Here is a 27,827-nt window from a genome sequence, read left to right as displayed (position 1 = left end):
ACCGTATCCATAAAAATTCACTCTCTCCACCACCAATGCTCAGGAGTAGTGTGCACCATCATGAAGGTTCTGCCTTATCAACTTCATTCTTTGCCTGAGGCATGGTGATTCAAATCACTTTCCATTGTCTCTCTTTCATGAGCTAGCAGCCTTATGGGCCTGTGGGAATATAGTGATGACCTTTGCTGTCTGCTTAGTTCAGTTGGTTGGATAACTACTTTGAGATGCAGAGTGATGCCAACAATAGGGGTTTAATTCCTATGCCAGCTGAGATTACCATGAAGGTCCCATCTTCTCAATTGTCCAAGGTATGGCGAACCTCAGTTTAAAAATCACCTCTGAATCATCTCTCTTGTAAGAGAGCAGCACCTTACCATTTACAAGATGCAAGTATTGTATTTCCCCAGGGCTCTTGGACAGCATGTACTAAACCATGCTGCAAGTTCTGAGGAAGTGTCGCCAGACCCGAAACATTAACTCTGATTTTACTTCTCAGATACTGCCACATCCGCTGAGCTTTTCCAGCAACTTCAGTTTCTGTTTCTGATTCACAGCATCTGCCGTTCTTTTGGTTCCCAAGTAGAAGGAGAAGGGCAGCAGTTACATGGGAGCACCACCACCTGCAAGTTCCCCTCCAAGGTGCACACCATCCTGGCTTGGAAATATGTCACTTTCCCCCCCCCCCCAGACCTAAGTGCAGAAAATGGACGGCAGTGGTTCAAAAAGTGGAGGGGCTGGTGCTGGGCCTGTGGTGGACAAGGTCAGAAGTCACATGGCACCAGGTTTATAGTCCAACAGGTTTGTTTGAAAACACAAGCTTTCAGAGGCTCACTCCTTCTTCAGGTTCAAGGAGGCAGCTCACCAGCAACAAAAGGTAATAAATACTAACACCCATATTGCGTTTCATCTGAACTTCTCGGGGAGGCTGATGCAAGGAGCCAGGGACCAAAAGGCTGCGCGCGCAGCCACACGGGTCTGGGGGGGAGGAGGGATAGCGGGCGCCGCCTGACGTAGTTTCCGCTGCTGGCGGGGTGGTGACCCCGGCGTGACCTTCGACCCGGTCGTGCGGGTGTTTGTTTATTTGTCGGGACCATGGCGGGGATTAAAGGTGGGCGATCGGGTGGTTTTTGTCTCCGCTGTAGCTGCTGCGGTATCCGGCTGGGCTAAAGGCTCCCTGTGCCCCGCTTCCTTGCCGGGCGTGGGTCTGACCTTGGGCGGGGGTGGAATTTGTCTTCCTCAGATCCATATCCCACTCCCTCTTCCCCCCCCCCCCCCCGTTCATACCGACGGCTCCTTCGCGGCCCACCCACTGCTTCACACCCTCCCCTGGAAGTGCCCAGTGCAACTAGATTTTAATTTTTAACCCTTGAATTGGAGGACTGTCTACAGGCACCACCAGCAGCAGCCAACATTTAACCTGAGCAAATTCCACAGACCTACGCCTTACAGTCATTCCTTACCTTATCAGATATGTAGTTAGCTGGAAGTGTGTGGTGAGTTTACAGGACGGATGATTTGGCTAATAATTTGTGTTTTGTCTGTGTTTTCCAGCGTTGATCAGCCTATCATTCGGTGGAGCCATTGGACTGATGTTCCTGATGCTTGGTTGTGCCCTTCCAGAGTACAAGTAAATAATAAGTACTCCGATAAAATGAATGCAGGAAACCTGAAATAAAAATGGAAATTGCTGGAACACCTCAACATGTCTGGCAGTCTCTTGTGGAGGGAGAAACAAAGTTAATGTTTTGAGTCCAGATGACTTCATTGGAATTTCTGGATCATATTGGACTTGAAATGTTAGCTCTGCCTTTTTCTTTTCACAGGCATTGCCAGCCCTTCTGAGAGTCTCCAGGTTTTTTTTTTCCCAAGCAGCAATTACCTTGTTTTTGGTGCTAAACAAGATGTAACACCGTCTTTGTTTTATCTTTTAACACTAAAACTAATAGAACATCACTGACCTCTTGGAGGAGAGAATAAAAATCATGACTAAAGATTAAAACTGAGTTCTTAAGTGTATATAATTCTGGTTTGCATTGTAAATTGTTAAAAATATTTGTATGAATAGTTGAGATTTTTCAGATAGGTAAGTAGATGAATAGGAAAGGTTTGGAGGGATGTGGGTCGGGAGCATGCAGGTGCAACTAGTGTAGTTTGGGATTATATTTGATATGGATTGGTTGGACAGAAGGTCTATGTCTGTACTGTATGTAAAAGTTATAATTCTTGTAATTTATACTCCTGATTGAAAACATGCTTGGTTTTTTTTCTGTTGCATGTAAGAGGGGTTGAGAAAAGTAGTTCAATTCAGAGGAGATTTGTAAATATACTGACACACACCAGTTGAACCATGTGGCCTATTTCTGTTTCATAGGTTGTAGTAAATTTCTACAGTAATGGACACCATGATATAGAGTTCCCAGGATATCAAAAAACTGAGCCAAAGATTTTGGAATGGGAGGAAGTAAGAGCTGATTGATGTGGGATGCTTTGGGAAGTGGTATATGGACCTATTATTACCAGTTATCTACATTTTAAATAGGAATTGGGTTTGGAATAATCTTTCCAAGTTTGCAAATGATTCCAAACAGTAGGGAAATGTAAGCAAGGAAGAAACCAATCAAATGCAACCGACAAGTGGGAAATAGAAATGAGTTTTTTTAAGTGGTATTACTTAGAATGATTTGTCCTGGTTTTACAGGGTTTTCATTCTTTAAGGATGCAAGGTGAGGCAGATCAGTATGTCATTCACAAGTTTTACTGGCTGTCCTTGCTGGGAGGATATTAACCAGTTGAGAAGCTGGCCACAGAGTTTCAGATACCAGTTAGTGAAGATCAATACAAAACAATGAAATTGGAACGGACAGTAAATGGTAGTGGCGTAAACTAAATGTTATGCTCCACGCAAAACCAAAGATAAGATTAGAAGAGTGCTATTAAATAGGATACACTAACCACTTCTGAAGAATGCAGCAACAATAAGGAGAGCTATTGGGCTGTGCAACAGTAATGTTGAGTATGTGTTCCAACAATAAATCCAGAGCTAATGGAACAAATGGATAAGTCATTTACAGTTGTGATGTGCAACTAATCCAAAATATAGCCTTTTCCTGGGCTGAGCAATGAGATTAATGGAGCTGTATTTAAAAATTAAAGCTTGTTAGGTAGCTGGAAGTATGCAGTGCAAAGGAGGACTGAGCTGGCATATGTGAACAACTGGGGGAAAGAAAGCTAAGCAATAAATAGACAATACAATAGGAGGTTACAGGAAGACTTTTGTTTTTGTCACCCAGGTTGGGAGAGTGGAGATGCATAGAGGACATGTTTCCATTACTTTTCATTTTTAGCAGCAGGTTTGGACACAATTAAGGGCTGAAATAAAGAGAGCAGAGCTAGAGTCAGGAGCCCAAAAGGCCATCTTAGGAGTCTAGTGGCAAGATAGTTGAGGATCAAGGCTACAACACTAAATATCATTGTGAAGGTATCTGCATGAAAAGAGGCAAAAATAAGTCCATGAAATTTCAAAGCATGAAATCAAATTAGAAATGGCTGCTTGTCAAGCTGGAAGAAATTTGTGTATGTAAAAATATTACAGATTCAAAACATGATTCTAAAGGATCAAACAAATATATAAAATAGTAAGTTTTTATTATTAAAATTTTCCAAAAAATGATGAAATTTGTGGACTTTTTTTTAAAAGCACTTCATTCATGTGTTGTGGGTATGTGGCCTGGGCCAGCATTTACTGCCCATGTTTCTTTCCCCGTAAGAATGTGGATATAAGCTGCTGCTTGAACTGCAGTCAATCTGGTGTAGGTATGCCGCCTTGTCCATTTGGAAGGAGTCCTCCCTTAATAGTATTGTATGTGTATACCTGCACCAATTGGTCTATAGCAGTTTAAGAATGCAGCTCACTGAGACAGAAGATGTAGTTTCAAAGTCTACAGCAGAGATCTGAACACATTCTTAGTGACACTTCTGATTTTAGTATTAAATGAGACCTATGCTATTGGATGCATTGGCTTTCAAATAAGTCTGAGGACCTGTCTGTCTCATCTGATGGATGTAAAATGCCCCATGGCATTAGTTGGGGAGCAGTGGAGTTCTTCGTAATGCTCAGGCCAATGTTCATCTGCAGCTACCGTTACTAAAAACACCTTATTTGGTCATGATTACCTTGTTTGTGGAAACTTGCCCTGTGGAAAATTTCCTGCCATGTTTCCACATTTTGACAGTAGTTGCCACAAAAGTGGCTGTAGAGAACATTTTGTCCTGAAGTAATGAAAGGCACAATATAAATGCAATATTTTTATTTTCAAATTTAATGCTGGAAAGATGCATCACCAGGAGCTGTATTTCTCACAGCCCATTAACCTAAACACACAAGACATTTTATTTATTAGTCTAGACTGGATTGAATTAGAAGAAAATTAAGGACAATGTGCTTTACACACATGCCATCTAATTCTCAAAACTTGAGCAATATTTACCACACAAAATGGGAAGTTACAAGTATACTCTGTCATAAACCTTCCACTATGTTACAAGGTTAATATAGGAAATCTGGTTTCATTTTTTTGGGCTACATTTGCTGTAGGATCCACTAATGTGTAAGAAACTGTTACATATGTTAAAGGAGACTGGAAGCAAATAGATCAATATTGAGAATAAAATTTCAGTGAAGACTGGTGTTGGATTAATGGATCATGGGACTATGCAGCACAAAAGGAAGCTATTTGGCCTTCTTGCCTTTATAAGCTTTTTGGAGAAGCTACTATTAGTAGCTCATTTCCATGATACAGTACTTTTTTTAAAAACAGAAATCCAATGCCCTTTTGAAAATTCTGATTGAATCTGCCACCATCATCCTTTCAGGCAGTGCATCACAGATTATTGTAACTCACTGGCATTTTGTATCTCCATTCTTATTTTTGTTAATTATTTTAAATCGATCATCCAACTCTTGTGCCAATCGAAACAATTTCTTTCCATCTGATCTTATTAAAAACCTTCATAATTTTAAGCACAACTATTAAATCTCCCATTAACCTTTCCTACTTTAGGGCAGATAATCCCAGTTCCTTCAGTCTTTCTATGTAACTGACATTCATCATGCTTGATATTATTCTGATAAACTTTCTCTGTACCAACAGCCTGGTATTGATGTCCTTTCTAAAGAGTGGGTGCCCAAAATTGGATACAATTGTCTTGCTAAAACCTAATGATTTTTTCAAATGTTGAGTATATCTATCTTTCTTTTGTGCTTCCTTATCTACAGCAAAGCAACTAATATGCTTTTTAAAACTTCAATTTTTAAAGATTTATCTACTCACATCTCCAGGACGCTCTGATCATGTACCTCTTTTAAGATGGCAAGGTGTAGAGCTGGATGAACACAGCAGGCCAAGCAGCATCAGAGGAGCAGGAAGGCTGAAGTATCAGGCCTAGACCCTTCTTCAGAAAATTTTCTGAAGAAGGGTCTAGGCCCGAAATGTCAGCTTTCCTGCTCCTCTGATGCAGCTTGGCCTGCTGTGTTCATCCAGCTCTACACTTTGCTATCTCAGGTTCTCCAGCATCTGCAGTTCCTACTATCTCTGAAACAATGTTAACCTCTTTAATTTTATTTATTTATAATGTGCTCATCAAATTTATTATCCAAAATTTATCATCACTTCACACTCCATAGGGTGCATTTCATCTGTGATGCACCTTCCTACGTCACAGTGTGCGTAGGTCTTCTTTCAGTTTACTGCTCTCCTCTATAATATATATGACTGCATTTCTGAGCTTTGTGCTATCTGTAATGCTTGAAGCTATGCTTTATATCCTTGAGTCTAGGTTGCTAATACACATGATGAATAGCAGTGATTCTAATACTGACTGCTGAGGACACTACTGTGAAAAATAATCAGTCACTTATAATTTGTTTTTCTTGGTGCTACTCTTGTGTCTTTGCTGCCCTGCTGATTGTATCAGCTTCAGTTTTTGTATGTCCATTATGCACGCTATCAATCAGTTTCGGTAACCTATACATACAACGTTAATTATATCACCTTCATCACCTCTCAGTAATTGCAATGAGAATATTAAATAAAGTTTGTCAGAGATGATTTCCCACTAAAAAATCTGTATTGACTATCATTTATTAATCAAGTGATATTAATATTGTCTTGGATTATGATCTGTAGAAGTTTTCATACTGTTGACAACACTGCCTGATTTATTTCTTCCACTGTTCAAAAGTGGGAACAGAAGTACTAGCAATCCTTCATTCCCTGGGGTTACTCGTGTCCAAGGCAAATTGGGAGGTTGTTGCCAAAGCCTCAATGTCCACCCTTGCTTCATTGAGTATCTTGGGTACATCCCTTCCTAACTAGCAGTACTCCAAGAAAACAAACTTCTAATCACCTCCTTGATCTATTTATGTCCCAGATAATTTCTCTACCTTTTTCTTCTTTATTATGACATTAGCAGCATTGTCTTCTTTAACAGTCAGGTGTGAGAATGAGAATTCTCCTGAGGTGGCAAAAATCCTGCTTCTGGGGCTGAAAGCAGGAGGTAGCCCTGTACTTTTGGGAGATGGGACCCATGCTGCATTTTATGGATGATGGCAATTAAGTGATAATAAACAATAAAGAGAAAATAATATGGTCTTTATAGTGTTAAGCTTAATTCCCTATCGTATTATTAACCAGATCATATTGTGTCATAAGCCTTTTTTTTGCTTTTCATTTAAGGTCAATTTTTTTGGTTGTTCATGAAGCTGCAGCTTTGGATGCCTTTCCTTAGTCCCTCAGCAGAATAGTTTAGTTTCTTGCTGAACTACCAGCTTTCTAAATTCATCCTTTCCATTTAAATATCTTTGCCATTGCTTTTTCTCTTGTTCTTTTCCATAACTACTCTTGTCCAAATCAAATGTCAATATAATGCTGATTGTTTTTACTCATATTGTCTGTGATGAAGTTGACTATTCTGGTTGCTGATGCAGTGAAAGCTCTGAGACTGTATCTAGATGTGTGTTATCTAGAATGATAGGATTGACAGACAAAAAATATCCAGTGCATCATCTTTGTTCCAGTGCTCCTTCAGCTGGACCTTTGTACAATTTCTTTCTTTTAATCATTTCTTCTCAAATATTTATCAAACACCCTTTTAAATAATAGTCCCTCCTTCAGGAATTTCTTGTGGTAAATAGGAATAGAAATAGACCATTCATCTCTTTGAACCTATTCTAATGTTCTGTTAGTTCATGGCTAATGTGTCTGTCAACTTCTTTTAAACCAGCTTTTGTTTTATATCTTGATGCCTTTATCGAATAAAAATGTTTCGTAAACTTAAATTATCTTAATGTCCACAGCTTTTTTTTAAGGGTTAAAATTTATTAGTGTTTATTGAAGTTCATTTCCTGGTTTCATTTCCATTTGGGCTACATCTATATATCTTTGGCCTGGAATTTCCCAACAGAGGAAATTGTTTCACTGTGGCAACCTGAACAAATCCTTTTTTGTATTTTAAAAATATCTTCCATCTAAATATTTGGGAGTACAAATCAGGTTTATGCAATCTGTTCTCCTAACTTAATCCTTTCAACTGTGAAATATTTCTGGATGATCTGTGCTGTACTATACTCCATCCAAGGGCAGTATATGTTTTCAGAAGTTTGCATTCAAAGCTTACTGGAGTGCTCCTGTTGGGAATTCACTAGGGGTTTGAATGACAAAAATACCACTTTCTAATTTCTATAATTCCTCTCCTTTTGAGATAAAAGACCAAGGGTGGGATTTCATCTGCGTTAGGCTCAACCAAGAGCCAGAAGCCCACAGTGTGGGGAACAAACACTTCCCTATGATATTTTCTAAATTGTACAGTGGGAAGCATGTGGATCTTCAATAGAAAGGCTTCCCACTTGAAAGCAGCTGTAGCGTGACCTGGATGCTCACTGTTTCAAGCTTATTTAAACTTCCTGAAACCCAGAAGAAAAAAAACTTTGTAGTTAGGGTAATTACGATGGAGGGTCTGTCCCTCAATACTAGACAGGCACTAAGGGTCATTAAGCATGCTTGGATTCTTGGCACCTGATCTACAGTTGGGAAATTGCCTTCGAGCATCAGTGCTAATCCTATGGGGCATTGGAAGTTTAGCAATCAGCATTACTGAATATTTTATACAGGTCGCTTGTCTACCCGACTGCTTGCAGCATTGTCATCTGCCCCATTCCACCTTTGGGAAAATGGCCTCAGATTGGAATATAGGTCACCTTGCAGGACAGTGGCACTGTTTTCGTCATTAGTCTGCCTCCTTACCAAATCCTGTTAGACCCTAAATAGTTCAATCCAACATTTTATTATTCTTTCTGGTTGTGTTTTTGTTCTTGTGTGCTAGCTTTCACTGCTTGTATTGCAGTTTGGAGAAATCAGAATAACTTTAAAAGTGGCTAATCTCCCATTTTCACCCATATAACCCTATTTGTTCTTAGTTTGCCCGTGCAGTAATTTGTTTCTTTGTAATTTGTGCTGCCCTTTTCACAAATCAATCTTTTAACCCAGTCTTAGCTGCAAGTTTGGATATACAGCTCTCTATTGTTCATTCAGATCATTGCCATATATGACTAAAAGGTGTGACTTCAGTAAAATTTCCTGCCAAATCTCACTTGTCACACCCCACCAATCAGAGAACTTTTCCTTTTCCTGTATCTCTGTCTCCTGCATTGTAACTAAATGAGACCTGATGTGTATAGGTAGAACATAAGAACTCTGAGCAGGCCATCTGGCCCCTTGAGCCTGCCCCGCTATTTAATAAGATCTTGGCTGATCTTTTTGAGACTCAGCTTCACTTACCCGCCCACTCACCATAACCCTTAATTCCTTTACTGTTCAAAAATTTATCTAGTCTTGCCTTAAAAACATTCAATGAGGTAGCTTCAGCTGCTTCACTGGGCAGGGAATTCCACAGATTCACAACCCTTTGGGTGAAGAAGTTCCCCCTGAGTTCAATCCTACATCTACTTCCCTTTATTTGAGGCTATGCCCTCTAGTCCTAGTTTCACCTGCTAGCGGAAACAACCTCCCTGCCTCCACCTTATTTATTCTCTTCATAATCTTATATGTTTCTATGAGATCTCCCCTCAAGGCAAGGCTTTAATTATTAAAAAAAATTCACATTCTCTGAAACAAGTTTTTTATTATCCTGTGCAAAATACTTATTAAGCTTCTGTGCCAGTTCCTCACTTTTTCAAATCCAGAATGGCCCAAAATGTTTGACCCTGTTCTTTCACGCTATTTCCTGAACATATTCCTATCTATAACTGATATATTCTATCTGCTTTGTCAATCAAAGCCACATTTGGCCAGGAGGCTCACTGGTCAACAGCCCTGGGTCCATTCTAAGACGTTTATCTTTGTATTTTCCCAGGTAACTTTAGACACCACATTATTTCAACTATTGTAATAGTTACTGCAGAAGGCCTCTGTAAATGTCATCCTGATTCTTTCTTACTTTGTTGTATAATATAGCATGAAACTTACAATTAATTTGTAACCCCACTTTGAGATTAGCGCAGAAATCAGAAAGCTGTATTATGTTGACAAGTGTAGCTGACGTGTGGGGATTATAAAGGCACCTAAGCTTAGAGATGAATGCCTGTCTGAGCTGAAACAAAAGGCTGGAGGTGTCAAGGGTGTTTATTTTGGGCTAGAGTATTTAGAAGCTTGAGGAGTATTGTTGAAGTTGGCCTCTGATGGCCTGGATCAAGGTCAAATAATTCAAACTCGTTGCAGAGGGAGTTGTATGTGGAGAAACTGAAAATGAGTATGATAAGTATAAGTGGTCAAGCTTGTGAAATAATAAAGGATATTGGATATAAAATAAAATGTTAACCTGTTTCAGACCAGTCCAGTTGGTGGCATGATTATTCTAGTTCCTTCATTCAAGCAGTGTTTAATGTGTTATGGGTAACCTTAGTCTATTGAGATTCATTGAGTATAATTAGTGTTTTTGGAAAGAATTTCCCCAAAGTTTTTGCTTTGAGCTTTTTGCCTTTCCTAGCATGTAGTATACTAGTGTTTGCATGGATGGTGGACTGTCTTAATGGAAGGTGTGAAGCATTGGCCTCATGGTATTTTCTTATCTTACTTTTCCTTTCTGTGTAATCCAGGACACATTTGCCACACAATAAAATCTTTTTTCTGTGGCAGGAATTAAATATCCTTAATTACAGAGACTTCCTTACATTTTTGAATTTATGCAGGACGTTTATAGTTTCTAGTTTTATTATGGTTAAAGTCAAGTTGTTAAGGTTGCCATGTCATATCCTTCCAATCTAATTAGTGAGTCTAGTTCTCCAGTCATCATTTCTCGTGTTTTCTACACGTGTGTAGAACAACTGCAGTTCTGATCCTGTTAGGTTTCACATTGCTTTGTTCCCATTTTTATTCTCATCAATCCCTCTATTTGTCCCAGGTTATATTTTCTCATTGTCCCTTTGGAATGATAATTTAGAATAGTGTCCCATTTCACTACACTTTTGTATGTAGTTCTTTTATCAATGATTTGCCCCTCCATCAACATTGCTAGTTCAAGCATTTATGTATTCTAAAAATATTTCTGTGTAGCTGAGATGAGCAGTTTCGAATGCTTATTTTATGTAATGGCTAACGATAAATCGATACTTCTAGCAAACAGACGATCCTTAGAGCATTGTTAATTTTCACTGAAGTGGTGTTTTGGTAATTGCCTGCGCTGATTTGAATTGCAGTGATGAAAATCAAGATTCGATCTGTAATGCATGGGGCAGCACAGAGTTATGAACTATATGGGGGATCGTGTCAAAAAATGTGATCATCTGACGAGTTGCAAAGGGAGTTTCAATAGCTAAATATGTGATTGCTTTTGGTAGTATCAAGATATTTGTCTTATGCTTCATCTGTTTTTTTCTCTTTTTTTTCTTTCCTGTTTCTCTTGCAGCAAATACTGGCCATTGTTTGTTCTTTTCTTTTACATTCTTTCTCCAATCCCCTACTACATAGGAAGGAGAGTAGTTGATGATACTACTGATGCAGCCAGCAGTGCATGTAAAGAACTTGCCATATTTCTCACTACAGGCATTGTCGTCTCAGCTTTTGGGCTGCCTATAATTTTTGCAAGAGCACAATTGGTGAGTATCATTGCCACATTACTATACAGTGTGGACTTTGAACAGTTTTGCAAATTGAGGAGACAAGAAATGGTTGATATTTTTATACTATTGCAATGAGTAGTTGCTATATTTTAAAGTGCTGACCAATATATTGGCCTGGGTTTTGCAGTCAGCGATGAAGCAGTGGTATTTGCTAGGTACAATGAGAAACAAGAACTTAGCTAGTTTGTTAGCTGCAGTGGGCACTTCAGCTGTCTGTGGCAATGTCCACATGAAGCACATTGAGAGATCAATCAGCAAAATGCGTTGCCACACTCTTCCCACTGTCACAAGTTGAAGACATGCTTTTTATGGTTGGTCTTCAGCTCAAAGGCAGGTGATGGTTTATGGTATTAAACGTTTTTTTTAAAGAAAACGTTTTTCTTTAAAACCTGTCAGGGTCAGCATGGTGGTTCAGTGGTTAGCACTGCTCCCTCACAGTGCCAGGGACTTGAGTTCAATTCCAGCCTTGGTCGACTGTCTGTGTGGGGTTTGCATACTCTCCTTTTTTCTGTGTGGGATTCGGGCAGGTGCTGTTGTTTCCTCCCACAGGCCAAAGGTGTGCTGGTTATATGGATTGGCCATACTAAATTGACAATAGTGTCCAAGATGTGCAGGCTAATTGGATTATCCATGGGAAGTGCGGGGTTACAGGGATAGGCTGGAGGGCTTGGCCTGGATGGGATATTCTTTAGAGGGACAATGCAGATTCGATGGGCCAAATAGCTTCTTCCTGCAATGTAGGGATTCCATGGTTCTGTTCCATGAAAATTTTAGATATGTTAAAACTTTCAACACCCAGTGGCTGCTCCTTCAGAATATCTTTGCCAAAGTGCCTTGGTTAAACAAGAGCTGAGAGTCATAGAGCTGTACAGCATGGCAACAGACTTCTTGGTCCAATTTGTCCATGTTGACCAGGTATCCTAACTTAATGTAGTCCCGCTTGCCAGCATTTGTCCCATATCCGTCTAAACTCTGATGCCTTTTAAATGTTGTAATGTATCAGCCTCCACCACCTCCTCTGACAGCTCGTTTGATACATGCACAGCCCTCTGTGTGAAAAAGCTACCCCTTAAGTCCCTTTTAAATCTTACCCCTCTCACCTTAAACCTATGCTCTCTAGTTTTGGACTCCTATACCCCAGGCAAAGACCTTGACTAATCAGCCTGTCCATGCCCCTGATGACTTTATAAACCTCTATGAGGTCGCCCCACAGCCTCGGATGGTCCAGGGAAAATAGCCCTACCCTGTTCACCCTCTCCCTGTAGTTCAAACCCTTCAACCCTGGCAACATCCTTGTACAACCTTTCTGAACCTGTTCAAGTTTCACAACATACTTCCTATATAGACCACAATTGCAAGCACTATTCCAAAAGTGGCCTAACCAATCTCCTGTACATGATCTGGTAACTCCTGTACTGAGCAGTGATAGCAAGCATACCAAACATGGTCTTCACTATCCTGTAAACCTGGGAATCTACTGACAACATTGAGCCTGCACTCCAAGGTCTCTTTGTTCAACAACCCTCCCCCGAACATTACCATTAATTATATGAGTCTGCCATGATTTGCCTCTCGAAAATGCAGCACTTCATATTTATCTAAATTAAATTCCACCTGCCAGTCTTCACCCCGTCTGATCAAGGCTCCATTGTAGGCTGAGGTAACCTTCTTCACTGTCTACTACACCTCCAATTTTGATATCATCTGCAGACTTATTAACCATACCTCGTATGTTCACATCCACATCGTTTATATAAATGATGTAAAGCAGTGGACTCAGCACCAATCCTTGTGATACACTGCTGGTCACAGGCCTTCAGACTGTCAAGCAACCCTCCACCACTACCCTCTGTCTTCTACCTTCGAGCCAGTTCTGTATTCAAATGGCTAGTTCTTCCTGTATTCCATGTAATCTAACCTTGCTAACCAGTCTACCATGCAGAACCTTGGTGAACGCCCTACTGAAGTGAATATAAATTACGTGCGCTGCTCTGCCCTCATCAATCCTTTTTGTTTCTTCTTCAAAAATCTCAATCATGTTAGTGAGACATTATTTCCTGTGCACAAAGCCATGTTGACTATCCCTAATCAGTCCTTGCATTTCCAAATATATGTAAATCCTGTTCCTCAGGATTCCAACAACTAGCCCGCCATTGATGTCAGGCTCACCAGCCTACAGTTCCCCTGGTTTTTCCTTACCACCTTTCTTAAATAGTGGCACCATGTTAGCCAACCTCCAGTCTTCTGGCACCTCACCTGTGGCTGTTGACAATACAAATATCTCAGCAAGGAGCCCAGCAATCACTTCCTAGCTTTCCACAGACCGCTAGGATTCACCTGATCAGGTCCTGAGGATTTATCCACCTTTATGCATTTTAAGACGTCCAGCACCACTTCCTCTGTAATATTGGCATCTTTCAAGATGCCACTATTTATTTTTCCATGTTCTCTGTCTTCCATACTCTTCTCCACAGTAAACACTGATGCAAAATATTTATTTAGCTTCTCCCCTGTCTCCTGCGGTTCCACACATAGACGGCCTCGCTGATGTTTCTGTAGTTGCTCTTTTGACCTTAATGTATTTGTAGAATCCCTTTGGATTCATCTTAACCCTATTTGCTAAAACTGTCTCATGTCCCTTTTTTTGCCTTCATGATTTCCCTCTTATTTATACTCCTAGAACATAGAACATAGAACATAGAAAAGAACAGCACAGTACAGGCCCTTCGGCCCACGATGTTGTGCCGTGGAATATTCCTAATCCAAAAGTAAAATAACCTAACCTACATTCCCTCAATTCACTGCTGTCCATGTGCATGTCCAGCAGTCGCTTAAGTGTCACTAATGACTCCGCTTCCACGACTACCACTGGTAAACTATTCCATGCGCTCACAACTCTCTGGGTGTAGAACCTCCCTCTGACGTCTCCTGTATACCTTCCTCCTAACACCTTAAAACTATGACCCCTCGTGGCAGTCAGTCCTGCCCTGGGGAAAAGTCTCTGGCTATCGAATCTATCCATGCCTCTCATTACCTTGTACACCTCGATCAGGTCACCTCTCTTCCTCCTTCTCTCCAGAGAGAAAAGTCTGAGCCCTGTCAACCTCTCCTCGTAAGACAAGCCCTCCAGTCCAGACAGCATCCTGGTAAACCTCCTGTGCACCCTCTCCAAAGCCTCCACATCTTTCCTATAATAGGGCAACCAGAACTGGACACAGTATTCCAAGTGTGGTCTCACCAGGGTTTTGTAGAGCTGCAGCATAACCTCGCGGCTCTTAAACTCGATCCCCCTGTTAATGAAAGCCAAAACACCGTATGCTTTCTTAACAACCTTATCCACCTGGGTGGCAACTTTGAGGGAGCAATGCACTTGAACACCAAGATCCTGCTGTTCCTCCACACTGCCGAGAATCCTGCCTTTAATCCTATATTCAGCATTTATGTTCGACCTTCCAAAATGCATCACTTCGCATTTATCCAGGTTGAACTCCATCTGCCATTTCTCAGCCCAGCTCTGCATTCTGTCAATGTCTCGCTGAAGCCTGCAATAGCCCTCGATACTATCAACGGCACCTCCAACCTTTGTGTCATCAGCAAACGTACTAACCCACCCCTCAACCTCCTCATCCAAGTCATTTATAAAAACTACAAAGAGCAGAGGCCCAAGAACAGAGCCCTGCGGGACACCACTCAGCACTGACCTCCAGGCAGAATACTTACCATCTACAACCACTCTCTGCCTCCTGTCAGCCAACCAATTCTGAATCCAGACAGCCAAATCACCCTGTATCCCATACCTTCTGACTTTATGAATGAACTGTTCCTAATGTTCTTACACTCTTTTAGGGATTCACATCATCTCTTTCCTTCTTTTTCTTGACCAAAACCTCAATTTCTCTAGTCATCCAGCATTCCCTAGACTTACCAGCCTTGCTCTTCACCCTAACAGGAACAAACTGTCTCTGGACACTTGTTAGCACATTTTTGAAAAGAAACTTTTGAAGGATTTAATGTAAGACTGAAGTATCACTTTATACTTTGTATTTTGACTTACTGTTGCAGATTAGAAGTAAAAGAAATTGTTTTTACTCCCCTAGTTGCTGCACATTATATTCTTTTTTTGAAATTTCATGCTCCAGATATTGTGCTGTATTCCATCAGCAATGTAACTCTGTTAACCAGCATGTTTGATTAACCAACATGACCCTTTCCTGCACATGCTGGATCATTAATATTTTACTGTGGTTGTATCTTTTCACTTCTCTCTACCTGGACTTTGTCGAGTTAAGGACAATACTGCCCAGAGTACACCAACATTCTAATTGAATTTCCAAGTAAACGATATGGTAGGCTCCTTAACAAATTTAGAACATTTTAAACCATGAAAAAGACCAAATGGTAACTCCATAAAATACATTCACACCCTATGCCACACTAGTATTATGCGATTTCCCTTCCATCCTCTGCTACTTTGGGACTGCACTGAAATAGTTCTGGGTAAATCAGAATGTTTATCTAGTCCCATCTTCCTCCAGTCTTCAAATGTGTAGAAAAAGGATGTTTATAAGATATGATTTACAATTGTTACTACACCACTTACAAAAGAAAATGCCTCTGACTTCAAGTGCTAATCCTTCAATTTGGAATTTGCTTAAGGTTTAATTTTCCAAATTGACATAATCTTCAATAACATTGAATCAAGTGATAATTCACACTGATATCAATAATGGATTCTCTTCAATAAACCTCTTCATACATTCTTCATAGATTCTTTGTATTTTTTGTAGTTATATGTTAAACCAAGCAAGTAATGTCCATACTTACACATCTAGCTCTACACTAATAATCGTTTTCTGCTGACTAAAAATGAGAAATGGTTCAGTTCGAATGAACTTGTCTCTTTAGGATGGAAACCATTTTCACTTCATTTATGATGTTTTTACCTCTGTGTTTTGGTATTTAAGTGATAAAATACACTGTTGAATCCCATGCTATATAATAAGAGGTTTGCTTTAAACGATTCTCTTCTTTCAGAGGTATTCCGTTTTTATCTGTCCCTATTTAGGTATACGGTGAAGCATTGACATAATATTAATACCCAGAAGCACAGGCTAGTGTGTTCAACTCCCACAGTGCCAGCTGATGAAATTAAACTCAGGTAGTTCAAGCGGATGCCTGGTTACAAACTGGTTCCATTCCTTGAGAATGTTTGTGAGTTGGTTTGTATATGCAAGTTGGAACACAATACAGTACAATATAAAATATTTGTTTGGAAGCACGAGCAAACAGTCACATGTCAGATCCTTAAAATTATTCGTACTGTGGGATCTTGTTAATAATTATGAGCATTCGTAAGTTGGATGCTCATAGTCTGGAGACCCCCATAATTGTATTTCATGTGCGGCAATGCTGCTAATCCTTAACTGCTCTTGAGAAAATAGTGGTTGGCTGCTTTCTTCAATTGCTGCGATCCCCAGGGTGTAGTTACGTTGACAGTGCTGCTTGGGAGTTTCAGGATTACAACCAAGCAACATCGGAAAAACTGGCGACATAGTTCCAAGTCAGTATGCTGTGATTTTGAGTGGATCTCGCTGATGGTGATCTTCACGATTTTAGTTTTGGAAACCCAAGCAAAATTTGAAAACTAGGCAAAGCATGTGGAGAGGGGCAAACATTAATCCATTGCTTCCACAAATCTTCCAGATTATGACCCCATTTTGTGACTTGTAAATTGTCACGACCCCTCATTGAGCAGGGCTTAGGGGCTGAGGGCTGAGAGCTGAGGCCTGTTTTTGTGGGACTGCAGCTGTTGTAACCCTGATGGAGTTCCACAGTGGCCGATGTTCAATTAGCATGACACCAGTTAGGTTATGACCCTCACTTTTGCCTGCCCTGCATTAACCACGGTAAGCATTTTTTACATTTTAATAACATTTCAAACATGATATGTGCAGTAAGATTGGTTGCCATTTAACATAATTAGGACTTTTCTAGAAATGAAAGGTTATATTAGAGGTTTGTAGATCCATATATATTGGGGATAAACAAAAAAGAAGGCTATCTGATCCCTGTTTCTCCTCTAATCTTCACTTCAAATTTACTCTTCACATCTCTGTAATGTGTGAGCATGGCAATGTTACATGCAGATTAATTTTTCATCTACCATCTTTTTCTGGGTAAAGTTCAACTTTGTCAGAGTTACCTTGTCATCTTGTTCCATTCTATTTGACATGTCAGTTTTACTGACTTCATTTCTAATGCTTTGCTTCCTCACCTTTTATATTTCTTAACTGTTCTTTCTTTTTCTATTCCTGTTATTTCCTTCAAGGTCTCTCCTTTGTTTGATCCAAATTACACCAACTCCTCAAAATTGCTACTATATAATCTATTGTCTCTCCATCATACTCTACTCTCTTTCTTTCCCCACTCCCTTCACAGGGGTGATTCTTTTAATCTTTGCTTACTAACATTCTGAGGCTGCCAAAAAGGACCAGATTTCTCAATCTCCCGCCTTGCCTGAGGTTAAACTCACCACTTGTCATCTCTCTAATAAGAGAGCAGCTATGGTCCTTTAGGACTGTGGCAATTTTACAAACGCTGTGAATCAGCTGCAATTTCTGAATTTGCATTAGAGTTTACAATTACTTGCAGAACTGTGCTCACAGGTAATCTGGAACTTGGAACAGGAGGCTTTCCTCTGGCTGAGGCAATGCTATGGGAAATCATAAATTCACCGAATCATAGAATGGTTACAGAAAAGAAGCAGATCTTTCAGTCCATCAAATCCATGCTGGCACTCCAAAAATGGTCATGATCACACTGTTTCCCTGTTTTGATTTTTGTGTCCAGGACATAACTATAATTTTCTACATTGTTGAATAAATGTCAGTGTTGTGGCTGTACTGGAACAGCTTGACTAGAAGCATGTCAAATTCTGGAGTAGAAGTTTTCAGTGCTGTTGCTGGAAGGTTATTGGGGGCCCATAACCTTTGCAATCCCTTCAATTTTTTTGATATCACGTGAAGTGAATCAAATTGGTTGAACAGTGGTATCCATAACCTGGCATTTCTATCTGGAGATTGTTTGCAAATTCTTCAGCTTAATCATTTGCACTGATGTGCTGGGCTTCCCCATCATTGAGAATGGTGGATTTTGTGAAGCCTTCTCCTCCAGTAAGTTGTTTAATTGTCCACTATCATTAACAACTGAATGTGGCTAGACTGCCACAGACTGTTTGTGGAATCACTTGGTCCTGTATATCACTTGCTGCTTATGCTGTTTTGGCAAAGAAGAGGTGTTGTAGCTGCACCAGATAGAATCCTCACTTTTGGGCATGCTTGGTGCTGCTCCTGTCATGCTGTCCTATACTTTCCATTGAACCAGATTTGACTTCCTAGCTTAATGTTATTGGTAGAGTGAGAGATATGCTGGGCCATGAGATTAAAAATTGTGTTGTAGTAGAATCCTGCTGCTGTTAATGGCCCTCGTCTCCTTGTGGATCCTGAGTTGTTAGATGTGGTCAAAGTCTAACACATTTTTAATAATATTAAACAACACACAGGAGGGTATCCTCCGAATGTACAATATGCTTGGTCTCTACAAGGAACTCACTACAACTGATACGGTCATGATACATGCATCCACAGCTGGTAGATTAGTAAGGCTAGGTATGTTTTACTGTCACGTTGGCTTCCTCACCACCTGCCACAGGCCCAGTTGAACAGTTATATCCTTAAGGGCTGGACCGGCTTGGCTGCTGGTGCTGGATGTTGAAGTGCATGTTTTGCGTTCGCCACCCTCAGTGCTTCTGTGGTGATTATTAGCAGACTGTTGCCGTGCTCAGTGTGATTTGATGTGGGGTCTAGAGTCAATGTTCAGGAGTCACTGGAAACCTTAAGGGAGAAACTGGATAGGTATTGAAAGAAAAAATGTTTAGGCTGTTGAGAAACAGCAGGGTTACATGGGACTAGTCATATACCTTTAATAAGAAAATTACTGAATGGTTTACTATGCTGTATCATTTTATAGCTCTCTGTAATTTTCCACCCCGAAAGTAAGCAAACAAAGAAAATAATATGTTGATCTACAAAAGCAGAATACTGTTAATTTTGGAAATCTGAAGTGAAGACAAAAATAAAATGCTTAAATACTTAGCAGGTCTGACAGCATCAAGAGGAAAAGAAAACAATAATTAATCTTTCACACTCGTGACCTTTCACCAGCCTTGAGAAAAGTCAGATATATAATAATTTTGAGCAAGTGCAAGAAGATGTAGGCGGGGAGATAAATGAAGGGATTGGAAGATAAGTATATTGGTATGAATGACATCATAACAGCCACGTAAACACAAACCTAAGAAGCAAATGAGAGGGGTAAAAAACAAACCAGCAAAGAAACAGATGAAATGAAATAGACGTTGTGATCTAACATCATTGAATTCAGTGTTGCACATAGACATAAAATGAAGTGCATGCTATTCAACAAGCAATATGTTGAATTTGACTGAAATGCTACAGCAGGACCGAAACAGTGGTCATTGTAGGAACCAGATTGGGAATTAAAAAGCCACGTAACAAAAACAGACAAGGCAATGCTTTCAAAATGAACTGAGGTGTTTTACAAGACAGTCACTGCATGTACGTTTGGTTCATGTCAAGGAGAACATATTTTCAATAAATAGAATCACAATGATTACAGCACAGGACGAGGCTCTTTGGCTGGTCATGTCTGTGCTGGTCCTCTAAAGATGTAACTCATCGACTGTTATTTCACTGCCTTTTCCTCATAGTCCCAGTCATTCTTCCTTTTTGGGTAAAAATTTGATTTTCCATTTGAAAACTTCAATTACAAAATCACAGACAGAAACATTACAGCACAAAAGGAAACCAAGAGGCCCATTGTGCCTGCACCAGTTTGTTAAATGAGCATCAACTACCTAATGCCAATTTCTCACTTTTTCCCCGTAGTCTAGCATGTTACATTTTATCTAAATAGTTATCCAATGGCCTCTTGAATGCCTCACTTGAACTTGAATCCCAGCAGAACATTCCATACCTTAACTACTCGCGGAGTGAAAAAGTTTTCGTCACTTCATTCTCAGTTCTGTTACAGAACACTTTTAAATTCATACCTTTTTCTGCTCCTTTTACAAGCAGTTACAGTTTCTCCCTATTAATCCTTATGATTTTGCAAACTTCTATCAGATCTCTTCTTGGCCATCTACTACTCTCCAACAGGAATAGCACCAAATTTTTCTGTCTGTCCTCTTAATTGAAGTTTCTCATTCCTGGAACCATTGTAAATTGATTCTACAATCTTTCCAATGCGTTCAGATCTTTCCTGTAATATGGCACCCAGAACTACACAATACTATAACTGATTGGAGTACTCTAACAATTGTCTAATACAATTTCAACATCAGCTTCTACTCTTGTACTCCGCCTCTGTTAATAAAGGAGACGATGCTGTATGCTTTACTTACTGCTGTCTCTACTTATTCTGCCAATTTCAATCGTCAGTGAATATATACGCCCCATTCCCTCTACTCCTGCACTCCCTTTCAAATGTGCTTCTATTTCAAATGGTCTATGAATGTTTTTCCTCTTGCTTGAGTGCCGTCTTTGAGCTGGGTGAAGGTGATTTGATAATTAGAACTCTGGCATCCTAAGCAAGTGGCCGGCCCAGCCGAGTTGATGTCACATGGTCATAACTTGATGCTGATGTGAGTAAGCTTGTCAACTCAGCTGATGCAAAAAATCCATCTTAAACAGCATTGATGGTATGTGAGGTGGTATCTATATGGAGTTCAGGTTTCGGAGCCATACAGAAGGGTCAGAAAGGTGACTGCCTCATACGCAAGAATCTTGGTATCAGCACGGATATCACAGACATCAAAGACTCTCATCCTTAGGCGTCAGAAGATGATGCTCGCTTATTGGATGCAACGTTGAATTGCTGTACTGATATCAACATTAAACGAGAGGTAGCCTCCCAGTTTGGAGAAATGCTCCACATTTGGGAACATTTTTCCATTGATTTTAATGGAGCGATGGACTCAACTTGACCTGTTCAGGATTGAGTCATCTTGACGTTGAGATTGAGACCAGTTCTTCGGTATGCTTCCCCAAAGGTGTTAATTAAGGCTTCAAGATTATATTGAAGAGTGCGGATAGGAACTAGTAACCCACATACTGCAGCTTCACAAGCGAGGTTAGTTTTGTTTTCTTCTTGGACTTCAACAGGTTGAGGTGGAAAAGTTTTTTGTCCATCCTGTAGACAATGTCCACACCACTGGGAAGTTTAGCAAATTGCTGCAGATGCTGGAATATGTTCTGAAAACAAAACCCGCTGGAAATCGTGGCGAGTCAGGCACCGACCACGGAGAGAAAGCAAGCTAACATTTCAAGTTGAAATGACTCCTCTTCAGAGCACATCTGGACTCAAAGCATTAACTTGATCACTCTCCAAGGATGCTGCCTGACTCGCTTAGAAGCTTTTGTTCTCGACAGGACGACGAACGGGAGCAACGAAGATGGAGAAAATGATGGGGGCAATGACACATCCCTGCTTGACCTCAATTCTGTCATAATACCATCTGTGATAACTGGCAGTCACGTCCTCTCATGAAGGAGGTGGGAATGTTGATGAATTTCTCTGGAGAGCAGCTTCAGATAGGATCTTGAATAGCACTTCCTGATTGACCAAGTCAAGGCCTTGACCAAATTAGTGTGATTGGCATTCAGCCCACTTTTTGGAGGTTTTGAACAGTGAAAATAATGTCCATAGTTTCATGGTTTGATTGGAATTAATATTGACTTTCAGGAAGGATTTCCACAGATTGGGAGAAGGTGCCTTGCGAGAATTCGGGTGATGATCGTCTTAGCGATGGAGAGTAGGGATTTTTCTTCGTAATTCCCACAGTCCACAGCAAGGTGGTAGTGATACCAGCAACCCTAAGATCAGATTGGAGCTTTCTTTATCCTGGATTTTCAGCTATAGTTGATGGAGATGGTGGGTAAACTCCGCTCTTCTCTGAAAATCTTTGCTGGAATCCCGTCTCCTCTGGCTTCTCCAATCTTCATGTGTCTAATGGCAGCTTCAATTTCTGCCAAACTAGTTGGGAGTCCAGGATCATCTTTGGGGACTTGGGAGATTTCCTCAAACGTGTCATCATCGACAATTGCATCATGATTTAAGAGATCTTTGAACTGTTCTCTCCATCAGAGGCTGATTTTTTTTTCTGCCTCTCGAAAGAGTTCCATCCTTATCCAATCAGTTCAAGGCCAAGGCTGTTGGGCCCATATATTATCTTGGTCCCACTGAATAAACCCCAGGAATTGTGATGGTCATTAATGAATTGCAGCTCCTTAGCTTTCTCAGGCCACTATTGGTTCTTGATTTCCTTTGTTCTTCTTTGTAACTTAGCTTTGCTGTTTGAAATTTCCTGTTTGACTCATGGGTGATGTTGTTTTGCCAGGCTTGGAGAACTTTCAACCTCTTGTTGATAAAGTCTTGGATGTTGTGGTAATTTTCTTTGAACCAGTCTTTGTGTTTCCTGGCCTTGCACCTGATGGTTTCTTCACAGCATGAAATGATGGCTGTCTTCAGCTCTTTCCAGATTTCCTCCATTGTGTTAAAATAAACACTTTGGAGATTTTGATGAAGACACTGTTGGAATTTTGCTAGTGGGCTCAGTTCTTGAAGCCAATCAGTGTTGAGCGCTTTTTTTCCCTGAATTGTTTCTTCAGCTGCCCCTGGTAGCATTTGATGGAGGTAGAGGAATGAGTCAGAAGTCTGTCCAAATATTATCTGAACTGATCATTGCTTTGTAATGAGGACATCCTTTCTGTCTCAGGATCATAAGATGACATAGTCATTTATATGCCAGAGCTTCAATTGTGGATACCTCCAAGAAGTTTTGAACTTGTCTTTTTGGCAGAACAGTCTCCGAAGGAGGTGAGGAGCATAAGTACACAAAATGAAATGGATGTAGTTAAGGACTCTGTCAACCGTGATGGGCAAGAATATTTGTGTCATGAGAAAGGAAGATCTATCAGCAGCATAACAGTGATTTTTTTCCTAGTTTGTGCTTTCTATTGTGACATTTACACCAGTTGTTGATACGCATTTTGTTTCTTTACGTTTCCCTTTCCCACGCCCCTGCATCTTGTAGCATGAAATCTCTTGTAATTTAACTTATGTTGCCCTCCAACAAAACATAGACAATATTTTTTGTTCTTCCAACCCTCGTCTCTTTTCCTGGTTCAAAGTCAATTACTGCTGTAAATTTTCCCAGTTCTGATGAAAGGTCACAAACTTGAAGTATTAACTCTGTTTTGTTTTGCATGCTATACGAGCACACCATACCATACAAAGTGCATCAAGGTAGCAGAACAGAGTGCAAAATAGTGTAACAGCTGCAGAGAGAGAGAGATCAGAATTAACATTTGAGAGCTCAGTTCAAAAGTCTGATGACAGCGGGGAAGATGATGCTCTTGAATCTGTTTGTTCATGTATTCAAACTTTTATATGTTCTGCCTGACAGAAGATGGTGGAAGAGAGTTTAAGATTCTTCTATACACTAATAAATAAAGGCTTAAACTCCTTAACTCCGTTGTCCCAGGAGCCAGTCTAGTGTCTCACTTTTGAACTGCATTCAATAGTAGTACATCCATTCTTAAATGTGATTTATTAAAGTTGTACCTGATATCTAGGTGTGGCCTCATTAACACCCTGTACAGTTGTAACAAATCTCTTTTTTTAATAGAATCCCAACAGTGTGGAAGCAGGCCCTTTGGCCCAACAAGTCAACACCAGCCCTAGAAGCATCCCGCCCAGACCCATCCCACTATAACCCACCTAATATACCCATCCCCGAACACTACGGGCAGTTTAGCATGACTGATCCACCTAGCCTGCATATCTTTTGGGGGGGGGGACTGTGAGAGGAAACTGGAGCACCCAGAGGAAACCCATGCAGACATGGGGAGAATGTGCAAACTCCACACAGACAGTCGCCCGAGGGTGGAATTGAACCTGGGTCTATGGCGCTGTGAGGCAGCAGTGCTAACCATTGAGCCACCATCCTGCCCTTCTATGTTTTTTAAACTCCAGCCCCAAAGCAATAAAGGTTAAAGTTCCATTTCCCTTGTTAATTACTTGCAGCACTCTGTCCAAAATGTTTGTGTTTCATGCACAAGTACTCCTATCCCTCTGCTGTACTTTTTGGAAGACTCCCTCATTTAAATAATCAGGTTTTTAGTTCTTCTTGCCAAAACTCATTACTCCATACATTAAACTTCATCTGCCAAGTTTTCATACACACACTGTACTCATCAGTGCCCCTTGATTATGACTTATGTTTTCATCTTAACATGCCCTGCCAGTTTTTAGTGTCATTGACACTCTTGGATATGTTGCATATTGCCATCTCCTCCACGTCCTTAATATTGATTGTAAATAATTGCGGCCCTTGGACTAATGTTTGTGGAACCACGCTCCAATATTTACATCTTTCCAACCTGAAAAAGACCCATTAATCCTACTCTGTTTTCTGTGTTAACCAATCCCCAATCTGTGGTAATACATTACCTCCAGTTTTAACATCTCCTATCTTGTACAATAATCTTTTATGTGACACCTTATTGAATGCCTTCTGGAAATCCAAGTGCAGCACATTTACAAGTTATTTTTATTTCATCAAATCTGCTTCTTCAGTGTTCAATAAACAATTGTAAATTAGTCAAGCATGAATTCCCTTTTACAATACCATGCTAACTGTTTGATTGCATTAAGCTTTTCTAAATGTTCTGTTACTTTCTTCCTTAATAATGGACTCTATACCATTTTCCCAACAACAGATAACTGGCCTGTAGTTTCCTGCTTGAACAGAGGTGTTTCATCAGTGGTTTTGTAATATGCTGGAATCCTTCTAGAACGTAACAAACCCTGAATATAAAATGTGAGGCTGGATGAACACAGCAGGCCAAGCAGCATCTCAGGAGCACAAAAGCTGACGTTTCGGGCCCGAAACGTCAGCTTTTGTGCTCCTGAGATGCTGCTTGGCCTGCTGTGTTCATCCAGCCTCACATTTTATTATCTTGGAATCTCCAGCATCTGCAGTTCCCATTATCCCTGAATATAAAATGTTTTTTTTGACAACAATGATGCAATAACATTTGCTGACTGCACATTCACATTTAAAAAGCTGACACTTAAAAAAGATTACAAATAAAATTTACCTAACCCTTGTTTCAATGATCCAATGTATACTTCCATTGGATAATTTAGTTTTTTTTATTTTTTATTAACGCTTTTTTAAAATAAGTAGGGTGTGATACCTTTCTTACTGCCTCGAAGTTAAAGTATTAGCCATTGGACAGTGCAGACGTATCCTTCAATATGTTGAGAATATTTACTTAAGTGAATCTATGCCTAAAGGAAATTCTAGAGCAAGTTTTTAAACTTAATACCGAACAGGATGTAGGACCTCTGAAGTATGACACATTTGCATACAGCATATACTTTCAATACATTGTCAGGAAGTGCATCCAAGCCTAAGAATTTTAATATATTATTTAAAAATAAGGAACACATTTGCCCTGTTTCACCATCGTCTTGCAGTACTAAACAGATGGAGTTCACAACTTGAAACATCTTGCTGTTTTTCTAACATTTATGTACTCCTGGTAGAATCGTGACCAAATTTATACACTCTGTTGTCTAATGCAGTTTTAAGATCTGTCTATTAGTTTGATAGTGCAAATCTTCTTTCTATATCCCTGTCTTATATATAATCTTAATTCCTTCATTACTGTCCTTGGACATTAACCTAACCTAGTTTAAAATTAACCATTGTGTTTTTTGAATCATCTTGTTCTAATTCTAACCTGTTGTACATGTATCTCCAAATTGTTTTGGACAATGTGTAGTCATTTGCATTTGTCAGTACAAAATGTAATTTGAATAGCTATTTTTGTAAATGTTTAAACCATCTGGATTGTGCTATGACTGCAAGATTGAAAGATTTGCCAATAATGTTAACACACAATGCACAACTTTGTAGGTGGATGTTGCTTGTTTTATGCAAATAAGCAACATCTTGCAAATGAAATTTTACAACAATTAATCCTAGCCTTCAGGGTGGAAATGCTTCTTTCTCTCACTGCTGATGGTCCATTATCAAATTTTTATAGTCCTGATGAAAGATTATTCCTGTAGGGCTGGAAGTTTGTTTTGCCACCAGGACCCTGATGATGTAATCAGATTCATGCCTGAATCCTGCACTGCTGTGCGTAGTCATCCATCAAAACTGTCAATGAAATGACACATTTATGGCCAGTGTGCAAACATACCATCCAATTAAGGGCTGTGAGCAGCCTTTTGAAGCTGAATGGTGTCCTTTTCTGATACAGGTAGGGCAAGAGAGGTGCAAGTGGGACTTGCCCTTTCACTGCTTTTTACATATGTCTAAAATTGAAATGGCTGCATCAACTAGACCACCATTATGGTATAATAGCATGGGTGTTTATTGGGCCATGGTCTGCATGTTCGAGACTGTCGCCAGGAATCTGCTGCCCTTCACACACACTTCTGGGAGGATAACCATTACTCTATCCACCCATCATGTCAATAGAGTTTACATCAGATGGAAAATATGATTGTTAAATGTGAATGACGTCTTAATACTTTGATGTATTCTATGTCAAGTCACAGACAGGATTCCAGTACAAAAATTATAAGATTATATTGAATATTATACGTCCTTAAACCAGTGTTGTATCAAGCTCAGATGTTATTGGTTACAGATGTGCCAAAGTATTTATTTTTAAACTGTTATTTCTTTAATATAATTTCAGATTCAATGGGGAGCGTGTTCACTGGTGCTAACAGGCAATGTAATCATCTTTGCAACCATTCTGGGATTTTTTATGGTTTTCGGCACTAATGACGACTTTAGCTGGCAGCAATGGTGAGATACACATGCCAACATTTGCTGGAGGGAGAATGTTCACAACTAGACTTCATCCAAAAAAAGACTGCGATAATATCAACTACTGTCCAACACCAGATACGCTGATTTGTTACATTTTCCACTGACATTTGATAGTCTGCACAAGTGTGCATTTGTAAGTGACTGTATCCTTCTTTGTTAGCCTAAATATTATTTCCACATCAGGACATGGTTTGACTTTGCAATCCCTACTGGTGCAACATTAATAACCATATCAAAAAAGTGACAAAATCAATTGCAACTTTGTAGGAAATATTTTTGAGAGGAAACAACTGTTTGATTTGTTACTTTGTAAGCTTTGACGTAAAGCTTTTATGAACTAACAAAAGGGATTTATTTTCTTTTAAAATCAAAGTATTTGCTGCCTTTTGTGTTTTCAGTCTACACAAGTGGTGCTTGTGTGTACAGTAAGATTTTAGTGCTATGTTATAAATTTGGTTTCAGTGTTGCATGCTGTATTATACTTGACCTTTTACTGTGTTCATATTTTTACGCAAAAGATCAGTATCAAATCAGAAAACTGAAGCTTGTACATTCTACTTGTCTTTACAATTGGTGAATTGTTTTCTTTTGTTGACATCGTTCTCAGTACATTTATGAAAAGTGTTAAATCAGTGTGTCTAGTAAAGCTGCTGAAATATA

The 27,827-nt window shown here is 39.8% G+C and overlaps 1 protein-coding gene across 1 annotated transcript; it reads left to right on the top strand.

Annotated features, from left to right (window-relative positions):
* Positions 1-994: 994 nt before the first annotated feature.
* Positions 995-27,827, top strand: leprotl1 (leptin receptor overlapping transcript like 1). The gene is made up of 4 exons (XM_048528291.2): positions 995-1,108; positions 1,552-1,627; positions 10,960-11,149; positions 27,031-27,827. The coding sequence occupies exons 1-4, from the start codon at positions 1,093-1,095 to the stop codon at positions 27,145-27,147; spliced, it is 399 nt and encodes a 132-aa protein (XP_048384248.1). The 5' UTR covers positions 995-1,092; the 3' UTR covers positions 27,148-27,827.

Source organism: Stegostoma tigrinum, chromosome 3 (genome assembly GCF_030684315.1).
Source record: "Stegostoma tigrinum isolate sSteTig4 chromosome 3, sSteTig4.hap1, whole genome shotgun sequence".
NCBI classification, from domain to species: Eukaryota; Metazoa; Chordata; class Chondrichthyes; order Orectolobiformes; family Stegostomatidae; genus Stegostoma; species Stegostoma tigrinum.
Note: the sequence above shows the minus strand (reverse complement) of the source record. Positions and strands in the feature narration are given on the sequence as shown.